Raw genomic sequence first — 21,143 nt, 5'->3', positions numbered from 1 at the left:
GAGATACGAACTGTGCGTGCGCGCGTTTCCCGCCTGACGCGTCTTCAGCACGTCCCTGTGTGACATACAAAAACTAAAGCGTTACAGCAAGCGTTACAAGCAATGCCCCCCCCCCCCCCCCGTCGTGGTTCAGTCCAACGTAACTGGCCTTGGCGCTCCTGTGAGGCGACGGTCCGGAAGCCGCCGGGGCGGCCTGACCTCGCGGCGTTGGGGCACGGCGGCGGCGCTTAGATGGCCATCGTGCTGAGGATGAACTGTGAGGAGGGGGGAGAGCGTCAGAGTATCCATGACGACGGACTTCTTTGATGTGGCGTCGGTGGACTTACGTCATCGTACTGGAAGGTGACCGCTCCCTGGCGCATGGTGTCTCTCTGTCTGAAGTTCTCTGTGGCGGGGGGGTGGGGGTGGGGGGGGGGAGGAAACAAGCGTCAAACAAGGCTTCTTCCGCGCGACGGCGAATTTCGCAAAGCCTCCGGCGACCTCGCCGGGCGTCGCACCTGTGAGGGCGCGCAGTTTGACGCAGCAGGCCACGTAGTCGTCGAAGAAGATCCGCCCCCCTTTGTGGTAGCGCTTGAGGATGGCGGTGAGGGTCTGGGGGCTGATGCGGTACCCTGACGGAGAAAGAGGAACGCAACGTCAGAGCGGGACGCGTTGGCCGGCGTGCTCGCTGAGCCGGGCGCTCACCCATGGCGTTGACGGCCTGACTGAACTCGTGCGGCTCGACGGTTCCGCTCCGGTCCTGGTCGAACATCATGAAGTTCTGCTTCCAGCCGCTCAGCGCAACGAACAGCTCCTTGAACTCGTTGAAGCCCATCTTGCCTGTGAAGTCCCTCTGGTGGACGTCTGGTTAAGTCTGAATATCTGCTGGGGGGGGGGGGGCAAGGGGGGGGCGGCCGCGCCTACCGGGAGCGATTCCTCCAGAAAGGATACGTCGAGCATGGCGATCATGATCCTGCATGTCTCCAGGCCGAACGCTGTGAGGGGCGGGGGGGGGGGGGCGGGGGACACACGTCACTGCTTGAATTCCATCTAACGGGCGTGGCTCGAAGCGGCGAGAGAACTCACGGCTGTAGCTGCCGGTGAAGCCGGACTGCGTCAGACACCGCTGGAGCTCCTCGGCGTCGACCTCGCCGTCCTCCACGCGACAACGACAGATCGTAAGAGTCACCTTCTATTGTTCGAATCCGTCACGCGCCAATGAGTCAGAGAGAACGTTAAGCCACACCCACCTGGCCTGCTATGGCTGTGAAGTAACCCCACATCGGGTCGTTGGCAGCCGGCGCACCGTAGGCGCCCGGAAAGCCTCCCCCATAGGGGGAGTACCCCGCCTGTGGGTAGGCGCCTCCCATTTGCCCAGGCATGCGCCGCCCATCTGCCCTCCTGGCATCCCGTGTGGCATTCCTGGCATGCCTGGCATGGGACCCCCATACTGGGGGGGGGGGGGGGAGCAGAAGAAGCAGATTTTTAAGTGCCCCCCCCCCATGTGAAATGCTGTTATGTCATTGAGGAAGTCCTCCCTCCACGTATCTACGGTGGCCCAGAATGGACAACCAGCTGGAGTCTTTATAAGAGCATAGATACTTTAGACACTTCTTTAAGAATCGCTTTGTGACAAAAGGAATTTAAATGAGTCACAGGACGGTTGTGTAAATAGAACAAGGCGCGCCTACGGTGCCTGAAATCAATCGATAACCCCCAGAGTTATACATTAAGCACGTCATTACAGACGGGGTTATTACGATTACATAACAAAATGGACTTCCATGAGAATTCAACGAGCGTTCAGCTTCCGGTCATTCCGGAATAATAATGTCAGGGCGAAGGTAATGTTGCTCAGCACACCTGAATGTTCATCCCGGAAGACATAACGACTGTTGTTTATTTAATAGGAAGGTTATGTGGCGTAAATACAGAACACACATTGTTGTTTGACTTTCTCACCGCCCGTCTTACGATATTAAGAAAGCGCGTTTCGTAAATTCACTTGATCAAGGAAGAGCAGCAGGCTAGGTTCCTGCTAGCAATGTAGCTCGCCTAGCGCCACATAAGAGCGTTTCTGAATAATTTACTCACCCCGCCGTAGCCTGGATACGCCATTTTGTGTAAAACTGTCAAAAGGATCTCTACAAAGTGTCTAATAGTGGTTTCCGAGCTGGTGTTGATACACTGTCACACGATTATAACTTCCGATAAGTCTGAACACAGCCCGACGTCACATCCGATTTGGTAAAACATTGTCGGAAGTGCCGGTAAGTGATTGCGCAGATAAGCCAATAAGAGAATAAAGAGAATGAAAAGGACCCGCCTACCGGATGTGTCGTAGACGTCAACTGCTGCCTTTACTTGTACCTCGTAAATTTAAGTAACCCTAAAAATACGGTCAAAATGGATGAGAATCCAAATAATTACAAGTAAAAACATTTGAAACGAGGAATTAAAAAAGAACAATGATATTGTTTTATGTGCTTGTCTGTTGATAAATATATATCCACTAGCACGGGAATGTAATTTGTTTTTTTGTTGGGTACACAGGTACGATCTCTATTTGCCCCAAAATTGACTGCAGTCCGACTTTTTCTACTTACCCTGAAGTAGTTCCGACGTTCTTCTTTTCCTTGTGAAACAATTAATAATAAAATTTAGTTTTGACCTTTTCGCGGTGCAAAATAACGCCGAAACAGTTTCTAATTCTAAATGCAGCTACTTCTTTTCATCTTTTAAAGCTGACGATCCAGTCAAAGCGTTTGAAAGCATTTTCAGGAAACAAACAAACACAAATATTTGCCTGTCCTGCATGTCTTTGCTTTTACCACTAGATGGGGATTTGAGACTTTTGGTAGTTCCATGTAAACAAAAACCAAATTGTGTTTTACTTCTACACCTTGACAAAAGGCCAAAGGGTTCATTTACATTTTATTTACATGAAGGCAACTGAAACTTCTTTACATAAAACATATTAATTATTTGAACAGGAATGTCCTGTTCTGCTTTTTGCAATAAAATAATCTTTTTTTTCTTCCATTCATCTTTTTTTTTGTCAAAGATTTTTTTCCATTTCCACACCACTTCAGAAATCCCTCAGAGGAAATGTTCTGTGAATTGAAGTGAAGCGCAATACTTTGGTTTATACAAGAAACACATGGTGATGAATCCGATATCGTTAAAGATCTGCGCTGGGAGGTGTCACAGTGGATCTTTCACATATCACAATATATTTATTTTTATTTTATTTTGCCAGCTATGGACAGAGAATAAACCTAAACTAAATCTCGGTTATGGATCTCCTCGCTCATCAGGATCCATTGGGTTCACCTGTGACACCTCCCTCAGCTGCCGGTGATCAGGCGAGAGGTTACTTAAGGAGGCGGACGCTCCCCTGCCCCTTCGGTTGTTCTGTCTCAGGGGGGTCAACGCCATCAGTTGGCTCTCTGCCGTTTGTGTTTGTGCCTGTCTGGGTTTGATTTGATCCCCTTTTCCTTTATTCCACTTCCAGTTTGAGTCATTTTAACATGTCCATATAATCAGTGGGGAAAAACATTTTAGAAAACAAGTGGCGGTCTTCCTTCGCCGTTCCCCGGACCTGGATGTTAAGGGGAAACGTAACAATTGGGATATTTTCTGGGGAAATACTTGGAAAATAAACCTCACTTTGTACATGCTGCTTGTCTACCGCACAAAAAAAGGGAATTAAATTAAATTGTGTTGTGGACTAAAGGACTACATTTTTAGCTTCGACTAAGTCTAGGTCACAGATCTCCTTGGGTTCAGCCATTGGGTTCACCCTCAGCTGACGGTGATCAGCCTTGTTGAGGAGAGGAGGAGGAGCAGGAGGAGGAGGAAGAGGTGACCATCTGGGTTCGATGCTTTATGAAAAGGGTGATGATCTGATCTGATTTAAGCCGTGCAGTCCTACACGAGTGGTGTTTGGCGCTTCGTCACATTGAAACGAATGTATAAATAGCATCAGTGCTAACAGAGTGGGTTTTGCGATGCGGTAGATGAAGCACGCAGCATCGTGAGGATGTTAGGAGACGCTTCCCTGACTCCAAACAATGACTTCCTGACGACCTCAAGCCAAGAATGCCATTACAGGCCCGCTGGAATAAAAACCAAGCGCTCCCTCTGAGTAAACAGGATTCCAGCGGACGAGCCGGTTACTGTCCAAGATGATGTAAACCGTGTGGCGTTGGGTTGACCGATGATCACACGCTTCACCGTCGTCCCGTTTCCTACATTTAACTCCTTGTGCATCTTCGGCGGGAAGCTTTTATTGGCTCCTTACTGGAAACGAGGATTGCCTCCATTATAAGTAAATGGGAACATTCGGATCGCAACAGTCTCCGCAATCCAGATCCAATCCGATCCGGATGAAATTCGGGGCTAATATAGAGGTCCCCACCCTACATGACGGTGTCAAATTTCATAAACATCGGTCAATAATAAGGTATTGACAAACATATTTAAAAGCTCCATTGACTGCAATGGGACCGAACAATTCAAACTGATCCATAATCCAGGATCTCTTCTGGATCATCACCAAAATGTGATAGTCTGTTCCTGGTAAAGTTCCCAACGTTTCCTGAAAATGTCCTGAAGATCCGTCCAGAACCTTTTGGGTTATCTTGCTAACAGTCGGGAGGACAGACAAACAAACGGCGTGGCTTTTAATTTCCCCGTATCTGCCCAAACGTGTCCGATGCGACACCTGGAGACGATTTGAATCGCCTTTAGTGTCCGTTCAACGGAGGCGTCCACGGAGCGACGCTCTTCAAACATCCCTGCTGCATTAGGGGACGCATCCAGTGTCTATTTGTTTGCGGAGGATGTCCGGTGTGACGGAATATTCCTCGTAAAGGCACAGCTTCGTATTTGTTAAGCTTTTAACAGGCTTTTAACATTTGCTGACGTCCACGAAAATCTAAATAAATATCGTGCAGCAGCAGCAGGACTAGAAAGACATCAAAGTCCACCTGTTTGACGGCTAGCCCGCTAGCCGGCAGGCTAGCCGATCGTACTGAACCGAGCTCGCGTTTAGTTTATGAACTAAAACGCACACTTAGAAGACATAAAGTGTTATTTATTCAACAGAATTTGATGCTTATTTTTTTCTGCAAAGGGAGAAAAACTCCTTTAGTGAAGCATAACGATGCTAAAACCCATCCACTGAAATGCCGCCGCCGCCGCTAGCTAACTTTAGCCTCACCAGTGAAATAAAGGCCCAAGGCCAGAACCAGCCCGTTTATGTCCCGTCAATGACGTCATAATTAATAAATAAAAATAATAAGAGCCTCAAAATAATAAAGCGATCATCGACATGTGATTCTAATCACATGTGAATTTTACACAGCATTTTATTTGTATTTTTTATTTACTCTAAAAACCCTTTTCCTAGAACGGACAGAAATGGTTCGATTTATAACTCGAATAATTGTGAAATTGAAGCACAATGAATCTAAACCCGATTTCTAACTCCCCTTGGGACAGCTCCCAGTGCGTCAATCATGATGTTGATTGTCGAGATTCCCACGCTGGGTTCTGACAGCTGAAGGACCCACGGACGTATGACGTCATTGCCTCGTATCACCTGGACAATTCTGTGCCTGTGTATTTCTTAGTTAACCATTTCTCCAGAGATTTGATCCAAAACATGCGCCAGAGGCGTCCAAGCCAACCCGTTCCGTGGAGGGCCGAGCCAGTCCAGGTTTTCTTTCCAACCGTCTCTCCAGCAGCTGATCTCACGAATGAGCGCCTCTCAAATCGAAGGTGTTGATAATTAAAAGCACTTCCTTGAGTGGCCGGGCTGGAAGAAAACCCGGTTTTTGCGCAGCGCACAGTTTGGGAACAGGCTGGACAGAGAGGGGGGTGGGGGGGCGCGCCTCCCTGGACGCACCTGGGACGCCATAAAAACCTGGCGCACTTTATTCCATCGGACATTTATTGTCCCGCCTTTGAAACTTCTCTTGAGATATTGTTTAGCCGCAGAGCCGCAGAGCCGGAGAAGCGCGTAACTTTGTTCCGCGTAACTTTGTTCCGCGCTTGGGATCGATCGAGTTCTGATTTACCGAACAGTGGTATCTGTCGCAGCGCAAGGCGGAATGGTCGGTGCTGGATTCTTCCACGCGCTTATCCGGTTTCCCGTGCGCGGGAGAACTTCACGAGAAGCGTTCCTCTGACTTTTATCTGCCCCCTTTGATCAGGTTTCCGTGGCCAAGCTGCTCCTCGGGCTCCTGGGGGCCGCGGTGGTCGTCGTTCTGATCGCGGTGCCGACTGCTCTCTATCTAAACGGTGAGTCTTTGCTTTTTGGACTGGAGTTTCATAGACCGGCGCACTTTAGAGCACCTATTATTATTAAAATCATGTTAATATAACCGCGCACTGTTCTGTAAAGCCTTGTAATGAGGGTTTATTTCAACGTGAGCGCGCACCTCCAACGTTATTCTCTATAACGCGTCCTTTTCAACAATATCAGAATCTATATTCTCAAATAAGTGTCCACAGATAAGAGAAGTGTTTCACTTTAACTATCAACCCTCTGCGACTTTGTTTATTACTCTATTATTGTCCAGAGACGTGAGCATTTCCTTCAGTGCGCATGAGCGTGAATGCCAGTTTCTTCTGGGTCAAAGTGCAACTGGGGTTTTTTTTTGGTTTTTTTTCTACCCCAGGCGAAATCTGAGCAAAGTGTTGCATTGGCCAGAAAACCTTCTAATACTGTCTGTCTCTGCGTCCACGAGCCACCAGCGGCAATATTCACTCAGCGAGGGTCACGGGGTCATGGGGTCATGGCTGGTCATGGCTTCCAGGTGGCGCCGCGTCATAGTATTTACAGGACGTTATGTTAACCACAACGACGCACAATTCATTAACCTGGACGGAGGCTTGCGGGCGAAGTTCAGCGTCTCTCCTTACGTCATTGCCCTCCGTTCATTTGTCGCTTAACGTGTCGCTTAACGTGCCCCCCCCCCTCAGACGACAGGAAGGACGAGGACGGCCAGAGACCGTTCGCCCTGGACGACGTCTTCAACAGTTCACTGAAGCCGAAGTCCTACAACCTGAGGTGGATCTCAGGTGGGGGGGGATCCTATCATCTGTTTATCCATCTGCTCCGATCAATGCCTCACTTTCACTTTATCCAAATCAACGCATCTCCCTATCGCCTGGGGTAACCACCCAGACATTCATACCCCCCCACATTGATCTTCGCCTTCTTGCTCCGCAGCTGTCGAGTATCTGCACAAGTCCGAAGGCTCCGTCTTCCTGCACAAGGTTCCGACGGGCGAGTCGTCACAGTTCTTAAGCAAAAACCTGTTTGTAAGTCGCTTTCCTTTTTCCGTGTCGGGTAAACGGCACAAACCGCATAAAGACATGTTCGGGCTAAACGCTGTCGTCCGCATCACCCCCCCCCCTCCCCCCCCCCCCCCCCCCCCCCCCTGTGTCTCAAACAGGATGAAAACAAAGCGTACGACTACCAGCTCTCTGCTGACCGCAAGTACGTTGCGTTCATGAGCAACTACTCCAAGGTACGCTCCGCTTCCGGCCGCACCGCTCTGGGGCAGATGTGCATCCTGATGTGTGTGTGTGTGTGCGTGTGTGTGTGTGTGTGTGTGTGTGTGCTTTTTAGCTGTGGCGATATACATTTACAGCCTCCTATTCACTTTATGATCGTGAAGCAGGGTGAGTTTCTTAACTGCACATTTTTATTGCTTTATTTTTTACCCGTGGCAAAAACGCGTCTGCTCCAAAGTTTAAACGCTAGACACGCAACGTGTTTTTTTTTTTTTTAATTTCAGCACATTTCTCCCATCGGACATCCCGGATAAGGTCCAGTACCTTTCCTGGGCTCCTGAAGGGAACAAGCTGGTGAGCTCGGACGGGCCGACGGGCCTTTTTAGCGACCGCTGGGGCGTGTATCTATTTCTGTTCTTTCACGTCAGGCTTATGTTTGGGGAAACGACGTCTACATAAAGACCGGGCCCGGGTCTCCCTCCCAGCGGGTCACCCGCAACGGCCGGGAGAATCAGATTTTGAATGGGATCCCGGACTGGGTGTATTCGGGTGAGCATCCGTCCCACTTTGCATCCATCAGATCCATCCGATCTCAGAGCAGGAGTTACCCCCCCCCCCCCCCGTTCTTCCAGAGGAGATGTTTTCCTCCAATCAGGGCCTCTGGTGGTCCCCCGGGGGGAAGTTCGTGGCTTACGTTGAGTCCAACGACACCGAGGTCCACAACATAGAGTACACCTGGTACGGCGAGGACCAGTACCCCAGCACCGTCTCCATTGCCTATCCGAAGGTGGGGGGGGGGGGGTCCCCTCAAGGGCCCGTCTGATCACCATCGTTTTCGCTTATCAGCCGTTCTTTATTCACCTTTTTTATGATTCGGTTTACGATCAGCCGGGAACGCCCAACCCCGTCGTGAAGCTGTTTGTCGTGGACACCGATAACGCCACGAAAATCACCGAGGTCGTCGTGCCGGAAGTTTTCCGCTCGAGGTAAAAGGAATTGGTTTTCATTATGGTTTGAAATCCCGCCGAGGACATTTGAGTCAAATAATTTTCTCATTTCTACATGTCCTCAGCGAGCACTACCTGGCCACCGTTACCTGGGCAACAGACGAGCGTATCGCCGTCCAGTGGCTGAAGAGGGCGCAGCAACACCTCGTACTTCAGATCTACAATTTCACGGGATCGGAATGGTTTCCTTCAGAGGTTAATCTCAACGGCAGGAAGGACTTTTATTCTTAGCGTCAGTCGATCTGCGCCAAAACGTTTCATTTTTATTTCAAGCTTCAAGATAAAAGTCTTTTTTTTTTTTTTTTTTACAGGACATGTGGGTGAACAGCTCCACCGGATGGATTGGGCGGGTACGTCTGAAAACACCTGTGTGGCTGCTGCTACAAGCGCAGGGTGACCCCCCCACCCCCCCACGCTTCATAGTTAAGCCTCTATTCTTGCTCTCCCTCCCAAGTTTTCTCCACCCGAACCCGTTTTTGATGCCGACGGCTACTACCTGCTGCTGAGCGACCGCACAGGCTACAAGCACATCCACCATGTGGTCCGGGTAGGTCGGGGGGGTGGGGGGGGTCACTCCCTGCACGACAACCTATGCACGAATGCGTGTCTTTAACGCGAGGACTCATTCCTGCAGGGCATTCCTGTAGCCGTCACCTCTGGACGATGGGAAGTCATTGACATTCTGAAAGTGGCGGCGGATAGTGTGTAAGTCGGAACCGCCTGGATCGCCCGTGCACGGCTGGCATGTTACAAAATAACACGTGTGTTTATGTACGTGAATGCATTTCTGTCTATTCTCCTCATTGAGACATTTTGGGGGTGTTAGCATCGCAGCTAGTTCCTGTTGGCAGCTGTTGAAGTTTTGTCATTTTCTTATTTTAACGAAGGTCGATTTTTGGCACGGATTCATCAATGCTAAATGCTAATGCTAATGCCGCGCTTCAATTCATCCCCAGATTTTATTCGAGCAACGAAGGAGGCAAGCCGGGAGCGAGGAACGTTTACCGGTGAGCGTCTTTGTGTTTGAATGAAGACGTCGCCATGCTTCAGGCTAATGTGTGTGTGTGTGTGTGTGTGTGTGCGCGCGTCAGGTGGACGAAAGGCGGTACAATAAAGTGTCTGACGTGTGATTTACGTGGAGAAGACTGTCAGTATAACTCCGCCTACTTCAGCCACGACGCCACGTTCTACCTCATGAGCTGCATCGGTCGGTTTTTACCCTTTTTATGTGAGACTTAGAATAAAATGAATGCGAGGAATATAACGCTTTTCATTCGATTCAAAAGGGCCGGGCACGCCTTACTATTCTCTCATGGACGGGGATAATAAAGGTAACAAAGACAAACGCTGAAACGGGGATGACGCTTGAGGTTTCTCCTCATAAATGGCGTTCTACGTCTCCACGCCTGCAGTGGTGGCGGTCCTGGAGGACAACAAAGAATTCACCGGCCTGATGTCTGGCGTCGGGATGCCCTCCGTGCGGCGAGCCTCCATCCGACTGGGAGGATTCGGTGAGTCCGACCCTCGATCTGATCGATCGATGGGGTGGGAAGGAGAATAGTTCCTCCTTTCTTTTTTTAAATCACACCTGATCCGTTCTGTTTCTGACAGATTTCTGGTACCAGATGTATTTGCCTCCAGGTTTTGACGAATCCAAGAAGTACCCTTTACTGATAGACGTGTGAGGAAACGCAGTGGTTGTTGAACAAAAACCAGTTGCTTCCCAGATGAGATGAGCCATTTGCCCCCCCCCCCCCCCAGGTATGCCGGGCCTTGCAGCCAGCAGGTGGACTTCATCTACCGGGTGGACTGGGCCACCTACCTGGCCAGCACGGAGAAGATCGTCGTCGCGAGCTTCGACGGTAGAGGGAGCGGTTACCAAGGCGACGCTGTAATGCACGCGATCTACAAGCGTCTGGGAACCTATGAGGTGGAAGATCAGATAGCGGCGACCAGGTGAGGGGAAAGGGGACGTCGGTGGAAAGCGGTTTGGGGGATCTGGAGTAAGGTATTAATCCTGTTATCGTTTAGGGAATTCATCAAAATGGGCTTTATTGACGAAGACAGGGTGGCCATCTGGGGCTGGGTGAGTCTTCCCGATGTTGGCGTGCGGGAAACCGCCTCCTAGCTCGCAGGGCGATAAAAACCCGTTAATGTTTGACTGCCCCCGGCGGCGTGATCGAGCCGTTTCTGTTTCAGTCTTACGGCGGCTACGTGGCGTCAATGGCTCTGGGATCCGGAAGCGGAGTGTTCCGATGTGGAATGGCGGTCGCGCCGGTCTCCAAGTGGTTCTACTACGGTACTTCAGAGTCGACGCTTCCGGACCCTTGAATGAAAGCGCGGCCGGCAAACGCCTGCTCTATCTATTCCAGATTCCATCTACACCGAGCGCTACATGATGGAGCCTTCGGAGAACTACGCCGCCTACGCCGTAGGTTTCACGCCGCCGCTAACGTCTCAGTGAATAGCCAGTTATGACATCGTGTCCGGTCGAACCGCTTGCGTGCAGAACTCGACGGTGACCGGCAGGGCCAGCAACTTCCATGCGGTGCAGTATCTTCTGGTTCACGGGACGGCTGATGGTGAGTTGGTGTTTGTGGAATGCAGATATTTAGCTATTTACGCAGTGACGTGGTAAAATAACCCACCTTTTTGCTGTTTTGTTGCCTAGACAACGTTCATTTCCAGCAGTCGGCGGAGATCTCTGAAGCTTTGGTGGAGGAGCAGGTGGATTTTGAGGCAATGGTGAGGAAAATCCAGAATAAAATCAAATACTAAATACACATGTGTGTATATATATATTTACACTGGTGTCCTCTTCCCTCAGTGGTACACGGACAAGGATCACGGACTCGCCGGCTCGGCCTATCAGCACGTCTACACCCACATGAGTCACTTCCTGCTGAGATGTTTTGCGTGAGATCTTCAGTCGCAGAGAATCAAGAGAACCTTTCTGGAATAAAGGCTTTACTTCTAAACTCAGGCTTGATTATTGCTGTTATCCCACGTGGAGAAATCGTGCACTTGATGAGTTATTGTTTGTTTTTTATTAAATAAAGAATTAAACAATGAAAACCGTTGGAAATGTGTTTCATTGGAAGCTGTGATTAAGGCGAGCACTGATTTCATTCACGTCCACAAATGCTAACCGCTTAGCGCCGCTAATGGAAAAGTTATGGCGTCGCCAAAGTCGACTGAATCCCATCAGGTGTGTTTCTATTACCTTTGGGAGTTGTTGTTTCTTGCCTCGGGTGTGGCATAAATATATTTTCCCCAAGTCCATGTGAACACAGCACCCTTGTCTTCTTAAACCGGATTCGAGTCCCTGATCATATCCGGTCCTCGATGGGCCGAGTATCTGACTGGTGGGACTGTGATTCGTGGACTCGGGAGCGGCGCCCGTCTCTATTAAACGACAGGACTCGTAAAGTGGGCAGAGGGAGGGGCCAAAATGTCCCGTCCTTGAAGTCGGATGAGGAAGAATCCACAAACACGGACTCCTGCGCCCACCGTGATGACACAGTGGCGCATTAGAGCCTCTCCCCGACTTCCTGTTTAACAGGATGAGCCTCTCTTGTTTGATCTTGACACCTAAGTAGCCGTTGGCGACACGCATGATCGCCCCGTCCTTCCCTTCTGAGCAAACGCGCCGCTTGTTGATTCGGGCCGATGCGACGCGGTCAAGCATCTAATGGGTCGAGAGTAACAGGTGGACTGGGCAGAGGGGTCAAATTGGCCAATGGGGGGGCCGGACCCAACCTCCTCCTTCCTCCCTCCTGGTGTATATAAGGACAATAAACGGGAGGGCGGGCAGATTCAGACAAACGGAGGAACCGTCAGCGACGCTCGGAGAGGAAGAGGAAAAGGTGAGTTGCACCTGTCGCAGCACTGGGGCTTTGCTTTCTGATGGTTTCTGAACGCGCTCTGCGGTGCAGGATATGACCATGAGAAGCATCCAGTCCCTGGCCGGCGTCCTCCTGGTCCTCGGCTTGGTCCGGAGCAGCTGGCAGGTTCCCCCGCCGGAGGCCCGGGGCAGCCCCAGGTACAGGAAGCCAGAGGCGACCGCTCCTCTTATCCTTGTTTGAAGAGCGTTGATTGAAATTTGAGCCGAGGTCTCCTGTGTGGGTTTTTTTTATTTTTTTATTTTTTGGGGACGCAGTTTCGGGGCGGACGACTCGCTGAGGGACGAGCTGAAGGAGCTGTCGAACACGAAGAGACACTCGGAGGGCACTTTCTCCAACGACTACAGCAAATACCTGGAGGAGAAGGCGGCGCAGGACTTCGTCCGGTGGCTGGTGGACAAGAAGAGGAGCGGGTCGGTCCACAGACTCAGCCCGTGCAGAGCGCTATAATCCTAATCCACTTTAACATAAAATGGCCGTGTGTTTTCAGCGCGCCAAAAAAGCGCCACGCCGACGGGACGTTCACCAGCGACATGAGCTCCTACCTCAAGGAACAGGCGATCAAAGACTTTGTCGCCATGCTCAAGTCTGGGCAAATCAGAAGAGAGTAGGCTGTCGCTCCTTCCTCCTCCTCCTCCTCCTCACGGCCTTCCCGCCTGTGTCTGATTCCGCCGTGATGGGAGATCTCAAGTCAAAACGCCAATCAACTCGCTTCTTGTCCCGCCCCCTTTTCTTTTGCTGGTTGTCTCCATGTTTCTTGTGGGTTTGTGCTGAAAATAAATCGCCTGAACTTTTCGCCGCGTGTTGATTGATGCGTTTCACGACGTCGCCCGATGATTGCACCCTGACAGGGCGGCGGGCCAATGAATGAACCAATCGCAGATCGATCACTGGGGGGTGCCTCCCAGTTTCAGGTATTGTGTGCCCATGTGCTCAGATTTGAATCGGACAGACCGGATCAAGCGTTCATCAGGAGGCATGTGGACGGAAGCTTCACCAGCGACGTCGACAAGGTGCTGGACGCCATGGCGACCAAGGAATATTTACTCTGGGTCATGTCCTCCAAGCCTTCTGGGGAGAGGTAAACCCGAAACGCGAGGCTCCTTTGATCCGGTCGGAAACGATGCTCTTATTCTGAAATTCCGTTGTTGGTGTTTTCTCTGCTTTACAGCAAGAAAAGGCAAGAAGGCCAGGGAGAAGTCGCCTGATTCCTCGCCCACTCCAAAGCCGTTTCCACGACGATTAGAAAGCCATACTGCTCCTCTTCCACGGTTGGCGTTGGACGCGCCACACAGAAGCCATTGTTTTCTACAAATTTAAATTATTTTCTACCTTTTTACGGCAAAAATAAGAACAGAAAGAGGTGAAATCTCAGAAACGCGTGCGGCGTCGTTGGGCGTCATTGATCTGCAAAATAAAGTTCCTCATCATGTGTTTGTGGCGTTATTTACAGTTATTGACCGGAAATCATTGCATGCGATCAACGCCGATCGCGTGGGATCAGGAGGCGGGAACATCCACAGAAACATTCCTGCTTCCGATTCCTCCTCCTGTTTCCGCTTTGTGCAGGATAGCGGTCCCAACGGGGTGGAATTATTCATCCATCGCATGGTAGAACCCTAAATGACCTCCGACCTCTCCGAGTATACGGATCAATAAAGAACCACATCCTGTCATCAGTTTGTTCAACATCTTTATTTATGCTCTCAGTCGCTCTCTCTCTCTCTCTCTCTCTCTCACTCCCCCCGTGAAACAAATCATTGTCCCCCAAATCACCCAACAGAAAATGTGCGACTACCTCTACCGAATTTAAGGCAGAATTCCACGCAGAAGTGGTCAAAATATTGGATATTGATATAATTTTGACCGATTAGAATTTCTCTAATCAACTAAGAACATATCAAGTGGACAATGGGGGAGGGGAGGGGGGGGAGAACACCTACAACAACAACAAAAAACCTGCCTTCAACACTGATGTCATGTTAGTAATATAGTAGGAACGTTTACATGAATTAAAATATACTATTTAATATACATCATTAAGACTCTACATTTCGTGTCCGAGTCTTTGTGCTAGCTGTGCTAACAAAGAATGTTACGCGGGGGGGGGGGGGGGGGGGGGGGGATGCTGAGGTGATGTGAGCTATCACTGGCACAAACGTTTAGATATAGAGAATATAGAAATATAAATTTAATGCTTACAAAAAAAATGACCAGGTCCGCCGTCGCGCCCGCTCTTAGATCTCAGGAGCCGACAGCGGCGCACGCACAATCAACCGTGGCGCCTTTTTCAAAGGACAATCGTTGTTGGAAAAAAGATTTTAAAAAAACATACAAAATATAAATGAAGTAATTTAAAAATCGGTTAGAATGTTTCATTGGCTTCCCTCAAAGATAGGAGGCGCCGCTGCTTCCTGGCGTTAATACTGCTTCTAACAAGAGTTGGTTTTACACGACTTGCACACGGACTTAACATGACAAGAACACAGTGTAGCACAGTACGAAGGGGGGTGGGGGGGTGGGGGGGGGTGTCTATGGATCGACAGCACGGTGGCGCCGCCAGGACGCGTCATCACAAACTCGTCTCCCTGTCCAAGCTCTTGTCGTGCCGCCGCCGCTTGTGTTGCTGCTTCTCGCCGCTTCTGGAACTACCGGGGGGGGGGAGAACGTGTGACAAAATTAACCCGAATTAAACGCAGCCTCGTGCAAAGGAATCGACCGAGCGTGCCAAACATTTGGGAATGATCTTAAACCGTCAAGACACGAAGGGGCGTAAACGGGACTACGAGCGAACCGGCATGCAAAGACACCGTGCACTCAGGACATGCAGTTGGGCGTCGCCCCGCACTTATGACTCGCTCATCGTGCAAGCAGTGTTCGCCATGCAACGGTCATCGGGACGAGGAGCGGAGCGACTTACCTTTTGGGATATCAGCTTCTGGGAGGTTAGGAAGGGGAGCTGGGGGGGGGGGGGATGGGGTGGGAGTGGGAGAGGCAGGCAGGAGACACTATTAGTCTATCCTGCGCTGAACGGAAGCCCGCTAGCTCCCCCGCTAGCTCCCCAGCTTCCTGGGAAACTATCCCGTTCCATTGCGTCTCGTCAATAAACACCTGCCTGCTGTGATTGGCCTGAGAGTGGACGCTAACCTTTTGGCGCTCGGCTCCTTCTTGGCGCTCTCGGCGGGGCTGACGCTCTTCCACACGCTCCCGAAAGATCCTTTGGACATCTCGTCGGTGATGTTCACCGTGGCCGGATCGCTCCTTCGGGGGAAACACAGAGGAAAGGACAAAGGCGTTTCTTCCTCTGCTCCTCTTCGCGGCTAACGCAGAGTATGACTGAAGATGAAAATGGCCGACTTGAATTGCTCCTCCAGCGGGACCTGGACGATGCCTTCCTCCTCCGCGATGATGCTGTGCTCCTCCTGAAGGGAGAGAGAGGCGAGCGGTGAAGCGCTGCACGGGCGAGTTCCCTCCAGATTTAAAGAGTTTCACCTCTTTCTGTGCGTCCTCCAGCTTCTTCTTCTTCCACTCCGGCATCAGATCGTCCAGCCAGCTCAGCTCTCTCTTGGTGAAGATGAAGTCCAACAGCTTACGGATGAAGACCAGGGCCAGCACCTGAAGCAGAGGCGGAGAAGGCGTCGCCCCCTAATCGCTCGGGCTGAGGATAGACCGACGCGTAAGGGGCATAAAGGCCCCCGCGGTTACCATCATGGGGAAGACGATGGCGGCCTTGGAGGTCTTGATGACCCAGAGCAGGACCAAGCAGCTGAGCTGGATGATGGTGAAGAGGTGGGCCTTCCTCAGCGGGACGTGGCGAAGGTAGATGAAGTCTGGCTGATGTTTGGCCGGCATGCTGAACAGCTTTAGGCGGTCAAAGAACTGCCCGGGGCGGGCACAAATCGCTTTAGGGATGGACCTGGATTAGTTCCGTCGAGCAGGAGGCGTCTGAGCTCACCTGGATGCCTCTGAGCGAGGAGGCGCCCATGTAGAGGAAGACGCCGTACAGCACGGGCATGGGGATGAACTGGAGAGAAACGCGGACATGTGTTCAGGATGGGGACCGAAAGCTGTCGGGCGAGGCGCTCGTCTCCTGACCTTCAGCACGGAGGTCATGAAGACGGAGCAGCCCATCAGGGTGAAGATCATGAAGCCGGTGAAGCGCTGCTCTCTGATTCCCAGGAACTTGGGCTGCTCTCCGGGGGCGGAGCACTCCGACTCCAGCTTCAGGCTGTTGACGTGGGAGATGGAGAGGACGGTGGCCGCCACGAACCACGGCAGGCCCATCACCGAGCAGAGGCCCAGCATCACGCCGACCACGAACAGGTCCAGGTGGTAGCCGCAGCCTTTCTGGAGGCGGAGACGTCCGCGGCTGGCGTTACGGACACTTGGCCTCCGCCCACGGGTTCGGAGAGACCACGGCCGGCGCCTACCTTCAGCTTGTGCTCCTTCCTGTTGATGATCACGGCTGTGATCTGCTGGTCCATGAAGATGAGGATGGTGCAGAGGAGAGCGGGGACGAAGTTGATGATGGTGGTCCACCAGGGGTTGGGCCCCACGGGGTTTACGATCCAGCCACGGTCGTCCCTGGTGGGCTGGAGGAGGACGGATCGGAATGAGATCACACGATGGCGCGGCGAGAAGAGGAGGAGTCTGGGGGCGGAGACGAATGGCTGCACGACTCACCTTAAACTTGTTGGGGACCTGCAATTTTGGAGAGGGGATCCCCAGCGCGTAATCGACGAGCACCATGGTGAGGATGGTGATGAAGACGGCGAAGTCACTGATGATGGCTCGGACCTACAGGAAGCAGCAAAGAGACGCGGATCCAACACGCGCCAGTGCACGGAAATCGCCACGAGGTGGCGCTGGCGCTCCACAGCTCAGCTCGCTGCAGCAGCGCCAGGCCGAGATACGTGCCTTGGTGGGGAAGTAGCGGCTCGTCTTGAACTCCTTGAGGAAGGCGGACATGAGGACGGTGGAGAAGAAGAGCGCCACGCACCAGAAGAGGACGTCCGGGATGTAGGGGCCGTGGGGGCCGCAGGCGCTGCCCGCGAACTCCCCGTGCAACATTTCGCACTCCTACTGGCACCAGAGGACACAGAGGTGGTGATGATGATGATGATGATGATGGATTAGAGACAGTCTGGACCAGTCAGTGTGATTTCTCTCTTCTACTCTATGTTGTAAGTTAGCGGATAAACCCCCCCCCAGCCTTCTAGTGGGTTCTCACGTTGACCTCCAGGTTTGTCCAGTTGACCTGGGACGCCGTGATGTTCCTGTCCTCCCAGAACCGCAGCGTCTCGTTGCTGGGGTGTCTGGGCTGCACGCAGGCACACCTACAGAGGACCGATGCGCTTTGATGCCTTTGATCATTACAAACGCCACCGGGGTGTACCTCAACGAAGTGGCGCTTACGAGTACTGCGTCAGCTTCTGCAGGTCGTTGTTCTTGTTGATGGGGTAGTGCACCCCCAGGTGGACCAGCTTCTCCAGGGCCTCGTAGATGAAGATGATGCAGATGAGCGCGGCGAAGGCTTCCTCGGTGAAGCGCGTGATGAAGCAGACCAGCGAGCTGGCGTCCGTGGCGACCAGCAGGAGGCAGAAGAAGGAGGTCCAGAGGCCGATGCAGGCCCTCAGGGAGAGGTAGGCGAGGCCGTAATCCCTGAGGGGGGGGGGGGGGGGGCACACATCAGCGCCACGTTCCACAACAGTAGAATCGGCACAGAAGCCGCCGCCTACTTGCAGAACTTGAAGAGGATTTTCTCAAAGACCAGAACCGGGCCCGTGCTTCCCAGGATGGTGAGAGGCTGGCCGGCAAACAGAGAGTAGGCGATGCCAGTCATGGACGCCCCGAACAGGGACTCGATGGCGCTCTGGAGAAAGGGACAGAAACGCCCCGCTGAGCAGCAGCACGCCGTCAGACGACCCGCGGCGAGAGCCGGAGGAGGACGTCCCTACCACGCGGCCCTCCGTGGCCTCGCCCAGCAGGCCGCCGAAGGTGATGACGGGCGACATGCAGGCGCAGTACAGGAAGAGGAAGGAGGCCAGACACTGCAGGCTGAGGGCGTCGGTGTAGTCCGAAAGGTAGTGGGGGGCCTTCCGTTTGACGTCCAGGACGAGGCCGCCAAATAGCCTGTCGGGAAAGGAAACGTGAGGCTAGCGCAGGCTAACAGTTTGGGTTTCCTGCTCCGCCGAAAAATTCACGAAAAAGTGTCCCCCCCCGTGTTTTAGTGACTATTGTGAGCCTGGCGAACCGGCTGGAAGAGGTTGCTATGGCAACAGCAGACGGGACGTTTTTGCTTCTTTCAGCCCCCCCACGGTGGGCAGCGATGTCAGGTCCAGCGTGGGGGTGGTGATGGAGGAGGAGGAGGAGGAGGAGGAGGAGGAGGAAGGGATGGGGGGGGGGTCCTCACACCTACCTCCCTGTGCGCTGGAGCTCAGGGCCGCCGTGTCCGCCGTGATCCCCCGACTCTCCGAGCTCCGTCACCCCGTTGGGAACGGGGGGCATCTTCCGCTTTTCCTGCGAGGGCACATTTTTGGGGGGCTCGATTCGGATGGAGGGGTCCCACTCCCCAGGAGGCAGCACCGTCACCTGGTCCAGAAACTCGTCGATGCCCGCCACCAGGTCGTTCCTGTCTTTGGCCTTGTAGGCGACGTCGTGGAAAACCTGTGGCGCAGACAAATGTTCGCACCCCGACTTATTTTGCAACCCCCCACCCCCCCCCCGTCTCACCTCATCCGTCATCAGGGTGGCAATGGATCGGCCAATTTCATGATACTGGGGGCCTTTTCCCAGAGGGCCGAGCAGGATGAAAAGGAACCTGGGGGGGGTAATCAGCTTATGATCAGAGATGCAGAGGGAATCGGTGGGGGTGTCTTCGAGGTTCGGTGTCGGGGGGTGGGGGCTGGGGGGTGGGGGGGTTACCTGGTGGTGATGGGAACTTCAGCCAGGCCGTTGAGCAGCACAGCCGGAGCCAGGCGGATGAAGGCCACCACGGGGCGGTCCAGGAATTCGATCTCCCCCACCAGGACGTTGGAGGCCTCGGCGCCGGCGGGGATCTTCTTCATGAAGTGGAGATCGATCTGACGGCGAGGAAGCAGAACCGTCGTGTGAAGCGGGCCGAGAGCTCGTAAAGCAACGCGACCTTTGCTCCCGCTCGGTGTTTGGTGCGTAACCCAGCCTTGTCTAAACATCCAGCACCGGTTGTGCGTGCGGATATCAGAGCCCGCGGACAAACAGCGGGCTCGGCGGTGGGCCCGGCCGGACGCTCACCTTACTGAAGTCCACGGCGCTGTTTTCCCGGCTGACGTCCTGCTTGCCCTCGTTGCTCGCCGGCTGGGACTGAGGCGAGACCGTTTGGCCTGTCAGAGAGCGGGGACGCCGTCGGTTTGTTACTTTCCCACGCCACGCAGAGGATCACGGTTACGTCCTCGGAGAGGGTCCCTCACCGTTCTTGTCCATGGAATGTGGTTCGGACTGCTTCTTCCCGATGTCGGCGAACGAGCGTACGATAGGGATGCGGTTGGCCAGTTTCTTGTGGTTCTGGTGGTGGTGCTGTTTGAGCAGGGCCTCGCGGATCCGCTTCCTGGCATCCTGGCCCAGAGGACCCGACACCTCGTGCTGATCCAGAACCATCTCTGGTTAAAAAAACAGACAATTTAAAGGTTGCTCCCGGCAGCGTCTGTCCCTCGGTGGCAACCAGCAACACTAAGCTGATTATTTTATTTAAAATAAAAATGGCTGCTGATTTAATCACAAAAAAAAACCAGGTTAACTTTTTTTAGAGCCCTAAAAGACCTTATTTGTTTTCTAGACACGGTCAAATAATGCTATCCATGAAGAAAGATTGTAAACCAAATTATCACCGTTCCACAATCTGTGCCGTTTGGCTCGAAAACAAGAGGCCCGAGAACGTAGCCTTGAGGAACTCCGCGTGATTCACCTGCGATCTCCTCCAGCGAGCTCGCCCTCATATCCAGCATCACGATGCCGTTCATGATGCAGCTGCGGAGCTCGAACAGACTGTGCAGAGACAGCGTGGCGACGTAGGGTTTGCTCCACCGTTCACCGCCGTCCTCAACGTCCTCTTCGAACTTCACCCACCTGCGGTCATCGGAAAAACACGGGAGCACCGAAACGAGGCGTTACAGAAAAAACCCTCAGGTGCGGCTGGCCTGACTCGGCTCTGTGTCTCTATACCTGGCTGTCTCCTTCCATTCGGCGTCCTCTCCCTCCCTGAGGCAGATCTCGTCCAGCTCGGTGAAAAGGGCGTGGGGCATGTGTTCCTCGTCGCCGTCCTCTATCCCCAACAGGAACTGCACCCTCTGAGCCGGCGTGTCCGCTGCAGGACGCGGGACAGGCGGCGAGGTAAGCGGCGCCCTCCGATCTTCCCGTGAGGCGCGTTCGCTCTGCGCGGCGACCTACTGTGCGAGGGGGATTCCCTTCCATCGTCGGCCGCGGAGTCCCTCTCCTTGGACCGCTTCCTGTGTCTGTGTCCATGGTGACGGTGGCGTCTGTGCGACCTCCTGCCCAGAGGGACGTGAACCCCGATGTAGAGAGTGCGGTGACCTGAGCACAACATGTGACAATATTCCAGCACGCGGGAACAATAAGGCAGACAGAGGACGATGGAAGCGACAGGAGCCGTAAAGTTCACCGGTCAAAAATAGCCCCCCCCCCGCCCCCCCGGGCCTGAACGACCGCTGATGTCACATGTCTCTCTCTCTGT

At 52.9% G+C, this 21,143-nt stretch overlaps 5 protein-coding genes across 5 annotated transcripts in view; 2 read left to right on the top strand and 3 right to left on the bottom strand.

Moving 5' to 3' along the window:
* LOC137912213 (sodium channel protein type 2 subunit alpha-like) overlaps window positions 1-66 on the bottom strand; it is an 8,709-nt gene extending 8,643 nt beyond the window's left edge. Inside the window, exon 1 of the mRNA XM_068756562.1 lies at window positions 8-66. Coding sequence (XP_068612663.1) covers window positions 8-66 — 59 coding nt within the window. The remainder of the gene's footprint in view (window positions 1-7) is intronic.
* A 50-nt stretch (window positions 67-116) lies between these two features.
* On the bottom strand, window positions 117-2,208 carry LOC137911950 (grancalcin-like). The gene is given in 9 exon segments (XM_068756291.1): window positions 117-254; window positions 327-385; window positions 498-611; window positions 685-832; window positions 931-974; window positions 1,066-1,135; window positions 1,230-1,361; window positions 1,364-1,429; window positions 2,074-2,208. Coding segments are annotated over 9 exon segments (684 nt in total). The 5' UTR covers window positions 2,098-2,208; the 3' UTR covers window positions 117-227.
* Window positions 2,209-6,095: 3,887 nt separating this feature from the next.
* On the top strand, window positions 6,096-11,491 carry LOC137912212 (dipeptidyl peptidase 4-like). Its single transcript, XM_068756561.1, has 26 exons — window positions 6,096-6,137; window positions 6,198-6,285; window positions 6,970-7,068; window positions 7,220-7,311; window positions 7,446-7,520; window positions 7,622-7,674; window positions 7,791-7,860; window positions 7,935-8,055; window positions 8,139-8,293; window positions 8,395-8,492; window positions 8,579-8,708; window positions 8,825-8,863; window positions 8,968-9,060; window positions 9,148-9,218; window positions 9,470-9,520; window positions 9,605-9,720; window positions 9,800-9,844; window positions 9,926-10,024; window positions 10,125-10,194; window positions 10,275-10,469; window positions 10,545-10,599; window positions 10,713-10,812; window positions 10,886-10,944; window positions 11,023-11,095; window positions 11,185-11,258; window positions 11,341-11,491. The coding sequence occupies exons 1-26, from the start codon at window positions 6,096-6,098 to the stop codon at window positions 11,431-11,433; spliced, it is 2,256 nt and encodes a 751-aa protein (XP_068612662.1). The 3' UTR covers window positions 11,434-11,491.
* A 966-nt stretch (window positions 11,492-12,457) lies between these two features.
* LOC137912211 (glucagon-1-like) lies at window positions 12,458-13,623 on the top strand. Its single transcript, XM_068756560.1, has 5 exons — window positions 12,458-12,555; window positions 12,673-12,828; window positions 12,906-13,022; window positions 13,353-13,496; window positions 13,587-13,623. Exons 1-5 carry the CDS (start codon window positions 12,458-12,460, stop codon window positions 13,621-13,623), a joined length of 552 nt encoding a protein of 183 aa, XP_068612661.1.
* A 1,364-nt stretch (window positions 13,624-14,987) lies between these two features.
* LOC137911911 (sodium-driven chloride bicarbonate exchanger-like) lies at window positions 14,988-20,975 on the bottom strand. Its single transcript, XM_068756251.1, has 22 exons — window positions 20,840-20,975; window positions 20,615-20,756; window positions 20,358-20,518; window positions 19,864-20,052; window positions 19,688-19,776; window positions 19,340-19,497; window positions 19,148-19,235; window positions 18,834-19,081; window positions 18,373-18,547; window positions 18,154-18,287; window positions 17,831-18,076; window positions 17,646-17,751; window positions 17,333-17,494; window positions 17,099-17,212; window positions 16,846-17,007; window positions 16,511-16,762; window positions 16,371-16,439; window positions 16,121-16,294; window positions 15,908-16,030; window positions 15,773-15,837; window positions 15,563-15,676; window positions 14,988-15,054 (listed from the first exon to the last, which is right to left on the bottom strand). The coding sequence occupies exons 2-22, from the start codon at window positions 20,692-20,694 to the stop codon at window positions 14,988-14,990; spliced, it is 2,976 nt and encodes a 991-aa protein (XP_068612352.1). The 5' UTR covers window positions 20,695-20,756; window positions 20,840-20,975.
* Between the last annotated feature and the right edge of the window lie 168 nt (window positions 20,976-21,143).

Source organism: Brachionichthys hirsutus, chromosome 24 (genome assembly GCF_040956055.1).
Source record: "Brachionichthys hirsutus isolate HB-005 chromosome 24, CSIRO-AGI_Bhir_v1, whole genome shotgun sequence".
Lineage (NCBI taxonomy): Eukaryota > Metazoa > Chordata > Actinopteri > Lophiiformes > Brachionichthyidae > Brachionichthys > Brachionichthys hirsutus.
This window is presented reverse-complemented; position numbering and strand designations above follow the sequence as displayed.

Bases quoted from the DNA above. Each gene is read 5' to 3' on its own strand.
- LOC137912212 (XM_068756561.1), top strand. From the start codon at position 6,096: ATGGTCGGTGCTGGATTCTTCCACGCGCTTATCCGGTTTCCC. The intron at 8,056-8,138 runs GTGAGCATCCGT...CCGTTCTTCCAG, and splicing joins CCCGGACTGGGTGTATTCGG to AGGAGATGTTTTCCTCCAAT. The intron at 9,845-9,925 runs GTAACAAAGACA...CCACGCCTGCAG, and splicing joins CATGGACGGGGATAATAAAG to TGGTGGCGGTCCTGGAGGAC.
- LOC137912211 (XM_068756560.1), top strand. From the start codon at position 12,458: ATGAGAAGCATCCAGTCCCTGGCCGGCGTCCTCCTGGTCCTCGGCTTG. The intron at 12,556-12,672 runs GTACAGGAAGCC...TTGGGGACGCAG, and splicing joins GAGGCCCGGGGCAGCCCCAG to TTTCGGGGCGGACGACTCGC. The intron at 12,829-12,905 runs GTCGGTCCACAG...GTGTGTTTTCAG, and splicing joins GTGGACAAGAAGAGGAGCGG to CGCGCCAAAAAAGCGCCACG.
- LOC137911911 (XM_068756251.1), bottom strand. From the start codon at position 20,694: ATGCCCCACGCCCTTTTCACCGAGCTGGACGAGATCTGCCTCAGGGAG. The intron at 18,548-18,833 runs GTAGGTGTGAGG...CTTTCCCGACAG, and splicing joins GAGCTCCAGCGCACAGGGAG to GCTATTTGGCGGCCTCGTCC. The intron at 16,295-16,370 runs GTGAGCTCAGAC...CGCCCCGGGCAG, and splicing joins CCTCGCTCAGAGGCATCCAG to TTCTTTGACCGCCTAAAGCT.